The sequence below is a fragment of the Hipposideros armiger genome, unplaced genomic scaffold (assembly GCF_001890085.2).
Source record: "Hipposideros armiger isolate ML-2016 unplaced genomic scaffold, ASM189008v1 scaffold_11, whole genome shotgun sequence".
Classification (NCBI taxonomy): Eukaryota; Metazoa; Chordata; class Mammalia; order Chiroptera; family Hipposideridae; genus Hipposideros; species Hipposideros armiger.
In genome coordinates, this window is record NW_017731361.1 from 2,173,890 (window position 1) to 2,184,137 (window position 10,248).

The window sequence follows — 10,248 nt, forward strand, 5'->3', positions numbered from 1 at the left end:
TCACTAGGACCAATTTAGAACTCCAAACCTCAACATTTAGAACACTTCTGTGCCAGTTTTTGTTTAAGCACACCAGCCATTCAACAAAAATATTTCTACTGTCAAATTTCATCTCTGTGTTTGGTAAAAGAGGAAGGTGTGGGCTCAAAGGGTTCAGGATGTCAGTGTCAGGAGAAAGTAACCAGCAGGAAGAGTGAAAGAGCAACTGGGAAGTAAATAAGGGAAGGGAAATTGGGATCCCTGAGGTAGTTCTCGAAGGTGAGGAGGTAGGTATAGAAAGTAGTTCATAGAAAGAAGTTCAAAGAGGTGAGAAAGGACATCCACAAATCCAGGAAGAGAGAGACCACTGAGCAAAACCTGTTTTCCAGCAGATTCAAATAGAATTAAGTAGTACTAGCTTGGCTTTGGGAAATTGTGTGCAGGACCTAGTCCAAGGGGGCCTGCCATGATTGATTGTTCACTAAACATTTTACCTAGAGCCAGCCTCAGATCTCTGTGAGTTTTCTCTACTTAGTCTTGGAAATACTTGTTGAACTGTGGTGAATTTTTGCTGATGATACTGAGGCTTGCTGTGTGCCCTCTATGATTGAGATGCTGCCCCTATCCAGCCCTGGAAGAAATATACTGAGTAAATGATCCCTTTGTCCAGCTGGGCCTGTGTACCTGAGCTGGTTTACTGGTTGTCCTCCCATAGGATGGGGGAAGACGTGAGAGGATACACTACAGCAACCACCCTACCCCCACCACCTGTTCCTGCTTTGGGGCTATGTAGTCCTGTGTTAGAATAGGGAGGAAGCTGTCTTGTAAATGACCACTATCCTGTTGTCTAGAGATCAAGGAAGAGAGAAGGCTGCATTCAGACTTCCTGTCAGAGATGGAGTCTAGTATTTGCATAAGTAGTAGAACTCCCTCACACATAGTTTGCTAGAGAGCAGAATTAACATTAAGTGAATTCACCCTCAACCCCTTCCCAAAGGGTAGTTATTTAGCAGCCAGACCATCAACATGGCTAATGTGGGACTGCAGTGTCAGTTTCAGGGTAAAAGCCTTTCAATTTCAATATTAATACCCGCTTACCCCCTTTCCCCCATATATAAATACCTATGAGTAACAGCTCATATTTGCAGGACATTGTCCAGAGTCAGGGAGAAGTTTGTGGCCTTTGGAGACACCAGCCAAGTTACCTAGAATGAAACTCATGTCCTTGACCTAATTAGTCCAGTTTGATAAGCAGCTGAACTAAGTGCCCATGGCTGTCAGAATAACAACTGAAACAGAATCCGGTATTTCTAGACATTGTTATGTCACCTGGAGAGTTCTATCCCAGTGATGGATTTTTGTACTGGAGCTGGCTAGGAAGTCATGTGCTTTTTGCAGTGTGGCTTAAGTAAAACATTCCTGAACTATGTTTTAGAAATGCTGTAGTACTGCTGCCATAGGTTAGGTACTCCATGAAACAGACTCTAAGACTGAGATGTGCAAGCTGAAGCTTATTTGGTGAGTGCTTCTGGGAATAACAACTGTGAAAGCAGGATTGGGGCAGGGGAGAAATTGAGACAAGACATCCAGGTCTTCATCCCCACCCCCACCCACATCAACCAGTCATCAACCAGCTATGAACCCTCAGCAGCCAACACTCCCAAGCATCTGGGGAACAAGTGCCTTGACCCTGAAGTGGTAATCCACATTAGGCAGTAGTAATCCACATTTTCTGCTACAATTGTCAACTAGCACTTTTACTTCTCAAGTATCTCTACATTTACTATATCATTTTACCTACCAAGTAGCCTGTGAGGTAGACAGGGCCAGGTAGGGCTCATTTTCCCCTTTATACACATTAATACCCAGGGAAAGCTAAGTCCAGAGAATGAATGTAAAAGACTTGCCCAGAGTCACCTAAGATGTGTCTCTGGCTCCCACCCAGAGCGATCTTTACTTAAGATTGTGTTTTTTTTCCTACCTCTAGAGTTTATAGAGCTGTAGAGCATCAGAACCAGAAAAGACAGGGAAGGCACCTAGTCCAGCCACCTCACTCTAAAAGTAAGAAAACAGGCTCAGAAGTGGGGGGTGATTTTGCCAAAATCAAGCTGCGAGTCTGTGGCAGAGCCCAGCCTTGTGACTAGATTTCCTGCACTCAGGAGCCAGTGTTCATGACCTCTGTGTGCTGGGCACAATGTACCACATAGGAGCTACAGACGTGAGCAGGTCATATGCCCTGCCCTAGAGGATTTTAGAATCCAGTAGGTTTCTTTAGTCCACTTGAATTGTTTCAATGAGAGAGTGAAACTTTTTGTTCTAGGCTTTCCCTCCTATATCACCTTGCAGAGTCTAAATCCAGAAGAAAATAGCATAGTGTCAGAATGGGTAATCTGTGTTCTAAACTGCCCACTAGCAGATGCTTATAAACACTCCATGCAGACATACACAGATACTCTTCCCAACCAAGATTCATCTCCAAACCAGTGTCAGGGTTTGGAGTGTCAGTGTCATTACTAAGAAACAGATAACTGCTTTCTTTTCCACCTTCTCTTTAAATACTTCATAGTATTTGTGGCTCTTTATTCTTTTTCTAGGATGCAAAGATAATGGCTATATGGGGTAAAGTGGGTAGGGTTTGGCTTATGAAGTCACAGGCTTACCCTCACTACAGGCCTTCCCAGAGTTGTTCCCACAGCTAGGACCATAGTGAGGCATGTCTACCCTGGGGCAGGCAGAGAACATTTGCTCTCACAGCTCTCACCACTGGAGTTTCCCATCAGAATGCATTGTACCTCCTGTTCTCACTCTCCAGATTTAAAACTTCTTTACTGGTGACAGCTGGTCACTGTTTACAGCGCCTTTTCTCTCCCCTCTATCGGAGTGGTTAGTCAGTCACCTATGCTCTATTTAATAAACCAGGTAAACCGAGGCAGACCTGACAAAAATTTCTCTTCACCTCCCAGGTCTCTCAGAGAGCTCCCCACAGGGGCAGAAATTTGCATATATGCCTCGCCTAGGAAAGGAGGCCCCAGAGCTGCTAGAACACTGTTGAGAAATGCACATAGGAGCATAGTCCTTAAAAGAAATGAGGGGCCGGCCGAGTGGCGCGATGGTTAAGAACTGGCTTGGGATGCCAGAGGGCCCCGGTTCGGATCCCACATATGAGGGCCAGTGACACTGCNGCTCATTCTCAGGCTTCTTTTCCTTTTGTGCCTTCATGCAGTTACAGCAACCACAGGGGTCATGACTTTCAGGAGGTCTATCTTCTGGGTATTTGTTTCTTCTAATTGCATCAATGTAAGCTGGAAAACAACAGCCCCTCCATTAGGCCTCTGTCTGCCTGCAAATCAACTCTGCTACTTGTCTTAGGGAGGCTGCTTATAGGCATGAGCAAGTGAGTGTGAGGGCCAGACTATTGACATCATGCTGACTTTTAGGCATCCATACAAAACTGAACAAACATCTTCCTTGAGAAAACAATACAGAAAATATGCAGGCAACCATGAAAAACTTAAAATGCCAGAAACATGAAGCATAATAACATCCACCATACCTACAGTGGTTGGTCAGTCAGCAAACAATTTTGATTCGGAGCCAGAAAAGGGGCTCAAAAGGCATTTGCCTGATACCTTGCCTTTCGTGCAGTGAAGGGAAGCCTAGTTCTCTGTGGTCCATGGTCAGAAGTAACATTGCTCATAAAATAATATTTTTGTTGCAATGCCTCCCACCACTAAGATTTAAAGTAGAGTTGAATTCAATTCTTTTAAACTAACAGTTATAGAACTAATATGTACAAGACATTTGGTTAACTAGATCAAGGAGATGTACAGGGTAACAGCTACTCGTGACCACAAAGAAGTTATATATATTTTAAAGGGAGAAGATTGAGTCAATCATAACGCCTACAAAATGTAAAGAGGCCCATAGCAATCAAATCAAAGAAGGCAGAGTATTCATGCCCTATCTGGAGGATATGGAAAAGGCTGTAAAAACATCTATCTTCTGCTTAACACCACTTAGTGACTATCCACCCCTTGTCCAGATTTCTTATCATGGACCCAGGCTGCTTGTCTAGCCTCATATCTTACCACATGTTCCTTTGCAGCCTATGCCTGAGCCACACAAAACTCCTTTCAGATCAGCAATGCTTTTTCTTTTTCTCTGTGCCTTTGCACATGCTGTTCCTTCTGCCTGCAACATTCTTTCTCTAAGCCTAACTCCAGCACATCCTTTATGTCATCAAATGTAATACTTTTTCCATGAGGCCTCCTCGACACCCAGGCTGTGTTGGGTGCGTGGTCAGTATGTTCCCCAAATCTATGACCTTGGTGTGTTTAGCCCAGAACTTATTGGCCCTGTTTTGTAATTGTCCGTTTACCTGTCAAACTCCCTCAGTGAACTGAGCCAAATCCCTGCTGCAGGATCAACATAATGCAGGGTACATAATAGGTACTGGATCAATATCCTGCCTGACTGGAGGATGGAAAAGGCCGGCCTATCCACCCTGATGCAGGCTGCAGGGATAAGACCAAGTCGAGACCGAGGGTCAGGCGGCCCAGTTCGACGGTGAAGATAAGGGTCGAAAAAGAAAGCCGCGGGAGACCACATCACCCCGCTGGTACTCGGGCCACCCTGGCGCGGGCGGGGCCTGATTGCCGCGGGGCCCGGGGCGGGACACGGGCCGGGGCGGGGCTGGGGGCCGGAGGCAACAAGTCGTCACGGATGACTCTGGGTTCCCGGCCGGTTCCACTACTTAAGCCAGTGCTCCTGGTTTCTGGATTCCGACCCCTGCCCTGGGTGGTCCCCACTTCATCCGGAACCCTACTCAGGCTCAGCATCTTCTCATAGGCCTCCATCCTTCACCTCAGGCCCGGGATCTCAGCCCTCGGGCACCTTCAAGAGCCCTATTCCTGATCTCTCCCGAACCCCGCCCTCTCCGACCCTCTGGCCAGGACGTGGGCATACCTTCCGTCCAGCGCTCCCCGCTGCCCAGAGTTGCTGCCATATCTGTCGGTTCCTAATCTGCAGATCAGCCGAGACTCCCCCTCGCCTGAGGCTGAAAGATATGGGGGCGAGAAGCGCGGGGCATGCTGGTTATTGTAGTCGAGCCCATAGGGGCTGCGGGACGGTAGGACTACAACTCCCGGCAGGCTCCCCGCCAAGGAGCCCTCGGAGGTGCAGCGGGGTAAGGGGCTCGACACCTGAAAGCGAGGGCTGTGGAGGTGCGCTGTTGGTAGTTGACCGCTCCGCCCGCTAGTGTCTCACAGCCGGAAATTGTGGCCCCTGTGAGCCGCACTTTTCCTCATCTGTAGAATGGGGAGAGGGGCTTCGGCCCAGCTTAACGCTGGGGACATTCAAGCAGGCGCGATGAGATCCTGCTTGGGAAAGGCTTTGCAAACTGTGGGCTACAGGGTGACGGTGTGACTATTTTTCTCGTCAAGATTTCGTTTTAAAATATACGCTAATGTCTGTTGGAGATTCAGAGACAGGATTGGGGGATGCCCAACCCAACCCTGGGAACTTAAGAGCCGTGAAAAGTAGAAAACGGGTAGATTTATGTAGAGGGCAGTCTGGGTGTGCCTCTCCTCCCCCCAGCTCTTCCAGACAGCGTAATTAGAAGGACCACGAGAAGTCAGGGGTAGAGACAGAAGAAAAAGGCAGGCACACATTGGAACTGGCATTAAAGCCCCTCCCTATCTTTGCTGTTCCTTATCTTTCATCCTATCCTACTCTGGAGCCCTCTGAGACGTTTCTCCTCTCTTCCACCCCCGTCGTTTCCTTGGCCAATTCCCGTCTTTTCTGAAGGACCAGGATTTAGGAGATTAGTAAAAATGAAGTGAAATATTCCTGCTTTCCCCACTCATATTTACATGGAGCCTTCTAGCAAAGAATAAAAGAAATTCTTCATAGGTGGATGGGTATAGTGTCCTTACTAACTCATGCCTGCAGGTGAGTTCCCCTGGCCAAAGATCAGGTCTGCAAAAGTGAAAAATTATCATGTTCATCCCCAAACAAATTTAACTGGAATTCATTGAGATCTTACCCAGAAAGACCNAGAAGCCCTCATTAGATTTTTTGTAAGTACGTGTGTATGCATGCTGGCCTCTATACAGATGTGTGTGTGTGTGTGTGTCTGTGTCTGTGTGTGTGCGCGCGCGCACGTGCGCCCCCATATATGTGTCCCCTGTGTGTGTGGGACCTCAAAGGTCAGGTTGTGTTTGCTCCTTTTCCACAATGAAATCATTCTTGAAACCTACGAACAATGTGAAAGGAAAACAAGGCAGGGAAGTGGAGCCGCCCAGCTGGGTTCCCGTCCCTCCGCTCTAGCCGGGACTGCAGCCGCTGGCCTGGTCCTCCTGCTCCCTTGGCCCCTCATCATCAGGGAAGCACCAAGCCCAGGTCTGGGTAAACAGAGGCGGCTGGGGGCCAGGGACCCACCCAGCCTGGGGCAGCCTACGGTCTGTTTATTTTCCTTAGCCACTGCCTTTCTCTACGGGGCTATCCCTTGGATAGTATGGAATTGTTTCCAAGTTCAAGCTTGCCCAAACCCTGGGCCGTGTTTTTCCAGGTCACCGTCTCTGGGAACCCCTTTCCCTTGTTGGGTGGAGGCTCAAAAGGGGAGTTTAAAACTTGTAGGTGCCCCAGGCTAGAGAGAACTCTTTCCAGCTGGGCAATGATCCTTTCAATTCAAGTTACATTCTGAAAACATCTGTCAGTTATTGATCAAGCATAGCTAAAGTACTGTCTAAGCTCTATAAGGTTATATAACTTTAGTTTTTAGTGAGAAGGCACAGCGCACTGTAAACCAGTGTCTTAAAAGGAGTTCCAGAGTCACAAGCTCCAAGTACTAGTAGCCTGCTCCTCCTGCCCCCTCCCCCTACCAGAACTTTTTGTCACCAGTATATTTCTCTGNGCTATAACTCAGAAGAAGCCCAACCTGCCCCTCAAAACTCACCCAAGTGGACCCTCCCATTTCATCTAGTGGTGCTGATGTGCCATTCCTTCCCTCAGCTCCAAGCTGAGTGTTAGCCCTAGAATTTGGCTCTGGGTCCCTCAGCAAAGAGGGGCAAAGGGGAGCCCCGAGGGTCAGGCATGTACCTTCAGATTCCTTGTTCTTCTGGCACTTAAACTTTAGACTGACCACACTGACAAGGATGATCACCACAACCACCAGGATGACAATGAAGCTGATAACACCTGAACAGGGAAAAGGATGGAGTGAAGGGGAGGCAGAAAAGGGGACAAAAGGGGGTAATAGGAGTTCAAATTCTCTTTCCAGCTAAGTGCTGTGTAGACAGGCTCCAGAGCAAAGTGTGGATTCCCCTTCTCTGCTGAATGAGTGAGCTCTCGGCCTGCTGCCCTGGCCAGAGTGGGCTTCACCGCCCTGCCCAGTCCTCCTATGAGGACATGGAACCCAGAAAGAACTGGAGAGTCCGTTCTTTCCCACCAGAGCCTTCTTCATTAGCGAACCCTTCCTAGAACAAATGGATGAGATTTGAACTTGTTTTTTTTGGACCCAGCATCCAAGTCAGTTCAAGGGTGGGGCCCCCTGCCATACCCCACCTTCTCCTCCTTCTTACCAAATGCAGCCACAGTGAGCACCGTCTCTGATGTAGGGCTGGGCAGGATGGTCGAGACTTCTTGTGTCCTCAGGCTGATGGTGGCTGGTTTGGGAGTAGCATTTTGAGAGGTGTCTAAAATGGAGTGGGGATGGGTGCATCAGTGAAGGGACCGACACAGCCTATCAGAGACAGCTAGTTCCCCTCCTGCTTTCCCCAGGTAATGGACAGCAGACAGAGCTCATGCCCCCCAGAAAAGGCTTCTTCCCTGCCCCTCCGACCAGATCCCATGAGGATGGATGTTGGAACTGGGTGATGTGGGACCACGTGACTGACATTGCTGGTTGCTGATGTTACTAGTTCCAGAGGACTCCAGAAAGTTCAGGATGCTTCCCTCATTATGCTCTTCCCACCACCCCCTTGGAGCTCAGAGGAAAAGAATTTGTGCCACAGAGAGAGTGAGCCAGACTAAGCAAGGTAGAGCCATCTGTGTTTCGTCAAGGGTCAAAGTGAGAGAAAGAAGGACACTGGATGTTTGTCCCCAGTCACTCATCTAACAAGCCAGGCTGCCAGCTAAAGGGCATAGGTTTCTGGCCTTCTTAAAAAGTGGTTTGGTCATCAGTCTCTTCCCCTTTTCAACTCGTACTACAGGCCCGAGTGCTGTTCCGTTTTGTTGTCCTCACCCCCCTCCCAAATAAGTCTGGGAGTGGAAAAAAATCTCAGAGCCAAGGGGTAGGATGAGTGAAAGGGTCAGGTTGTCCTTCGTTGTGAGCAAAGACAGGACATAACCTCCTCCTGGGCAGCCACTACTGCTGCTGATGCGTGGGACACTGATGCCTGTGTCATGAAACAACAGGGCCAAGATGCAGGGTATCCACCCCTGCCCTGCTCTCCTCCCATGATGCTGGGTGAAGGCCAGCCTTCCCTGAGAAGCATGTAGCCCTTTCTGCCTTCCTTTCCATCACTTTGGGTTCTCCTTAAACCTCCCTTTCCCTCTCTATGCCTTTGTCAGTCCCGAGACAAGGCTCTCTCTACCTTCATTGTGACCAGGCCCAAGTCCTTGTCTCTACTCTCCACTAACCCTCTTATTCTCTCCCAAACCAGGATGCCGCTGATGTGGATCCCGGTCTTGAGACCCCTCATTGTAGGGCAGGACCTAGGTGCCCTGAAAAGGAGAAGAAGGAACCCAGCCAGACATGACCCAGTGTATTTCACTGCCAGCCCCAGGTACTCACCAAGTCCTGGCGTGTGCTGTTGTGGCTGGGACTGACTCAGGCCCAGAAAGGACAGGGTGTGACCATCCATGGTACGTGACCTTGGTGTCACAGGATTATTGGATACTTTGGGGACCTGTGAGGCCTTCTCTGGAGCACCTATAGATATGGAAGCACATGTGGGCCTGCTTAGGGCCTCAGCCAGCATGTACACAGGGTCCAAAATTGTCCTTTTCATTACTGCTTTCAATTCCAGAAGAAGCCATCCTCTCTTTCACCTCTGGGCCTTTACCTGTGCAGTTCCCTCTGCCTGGAATACACCCTACCACCCTCTGCCCCAGTTTTCATCTGGCTAACTCCTTGAGGCCTCAGCTTCAGAGCTCACTCACTCTGGGATGTCCTCCCTGATCCCCAAGTCCCCAAGTCCGAAGTGGCTGACATTTGTCTGGGCTCCCACAGTATCTTATGCTTATGCCTATCACAGCCCTTCTCACCCTGCTTTGTAACTGTCAATGTGAGGTCCTATTTACTTCTCTGTTCCCCCACTAGTCTGTATTCTCCTTTCGAGCATAAACTGTGTCTGCTTCCTCATTGGGCCTTCCCTGGATGGCATTTGTAGTCTGAGTGGCAGAGTACCTGGGGTACCGGTGCTGGACGGAGGGCATGGACTACCTGGTTCTGAGGAAGGGCTGTCTCCTGCAAGGACAGAGACAGAGGGGGAGTTGGATGTAGGGCAGGTTTGGTGACACCACACTCCTGTGCCCATACGAGAACCCTTGGGCCCCAAGCAAATCTGAAGGGCTGGGCAGGGGGCTGGGTGGCACACAGGGACTGGCCCTTCGGCAACCACACTTACCTGTGTTGGGAGAAGTTGGCTCTGTGATCAGACTTAAACTGAAGGCTCCTGAAACACATCACCTGAGGCTGAGGGTCTGCTGCCTCCTATTGCTCTGTCTCCCTCTCCTTACCTATAGCTGATGTTTTCTAGTCTTTCTTTCTACCTCACCCTCCACCCCCAACCATTCATTTCTCTCCTCTTTCAAGGCATGTTAGACTGGGCCAAGCTGACAAAGGTCCTTAGATGAGCTCAGCCTTAGATGTCCCGAGAGCTCTGCCCCAGCCCTAATAGCCTGAGATCAATGCAAAACAGGCCTAGAGCTCCTCTTACCCTCCTTAAGCTCCCAGACCTAAATGCTAGAGGAGGCCCTTTGTGTTGAGTCTTACCTGGAGTGCCAGAGGGCTGTATTGTGGACTGGGAGTTGTGGCCTGCAAGAGAAAGCAAAATAATCAGACTAGCTTTGTGTGTCTCCTCCCCAGCACAGAGGCAACAGAAGAACTGAAGCCTTTTGATTTTCCAAGCCTCCTGTGCTGACAAAGAATTCAAGGGGCTGGCTTCCTCTGAGACTGTGACTGAACAGCACCATCACCACCACCTCATGATTCAGTGTCCCAGAGTCCTTTCCTGTTTCTCCAATCCCACATGGGTTTTATACCAA

The 10,248-nt window shown here is 49.2% G+C and overlaps 2 protein-coding genes across 2 annotated transcripts in view; both read right to left on the reverse strand.

The window, feature by feature from the left end:
- Window positions 1-5,060, reverse strand: part of DNAJC18 (DnaJ heat shock protein family (Hsp40) member C18) — a 32,858-nt gene extending 27,798 nt beyond the window's left edge. Inside the window, exons 1-2 of the mRNA XM_019661233.1 lie at window positions 4,945-5,060; window positions 3,158-3,281 (exon numbers count right to left, since the gene is read on the reverse strand). Coding sequence (XP_019516778.1) covers window positions 3,158-3,281; window positions 4,945-4,984 — 164 coding nt within the window. The 5' untranslated portion in view covers window positions 4,985-5,060. The remainder of the gene's footprint in view (window positions 1-3,157; window positions 3,282-4,944) is intronic.
- Window positions 5,061-6,856: 1,796 nt separating this feature from the next.
- Window positions 6,857-10,248, reverse strand: part of ECSCR (endothelial cell surface expressed chemotaxis and apoptosis regulator) — a 12,037-nt gene continuing 8,645 nt past the window's right edge. Inside the window, exons 2-7 of the mRNA XM_019661239.1 lie at window positions 9,977-10,018; window positions 9,609-9,656; window positions 9,425-9,448; window positions 8,774-8,911; window positions 7,560-7,673; window positions 6,857-7,176 (exon numbers count right to left, since the gene is read on the reverse strand). Coding sequence (XP_019516784.1) covers window positions 6,857-7,176; window positions 7,560-7,673; window positions 8,774-8,911; window positions 9,425-9,448; window positions 9,609-9,656; window positions 9,977-10,018 — 686 coding nt within the window. The remainder of the gene's footprint in view (window positions 7,177-7,559; window positions 7,674-8,773; window positions 8,912-9,424; window positions 9,449-9,608; window positions 9,657-9,976; window positions 10,019-10,248) is intronic.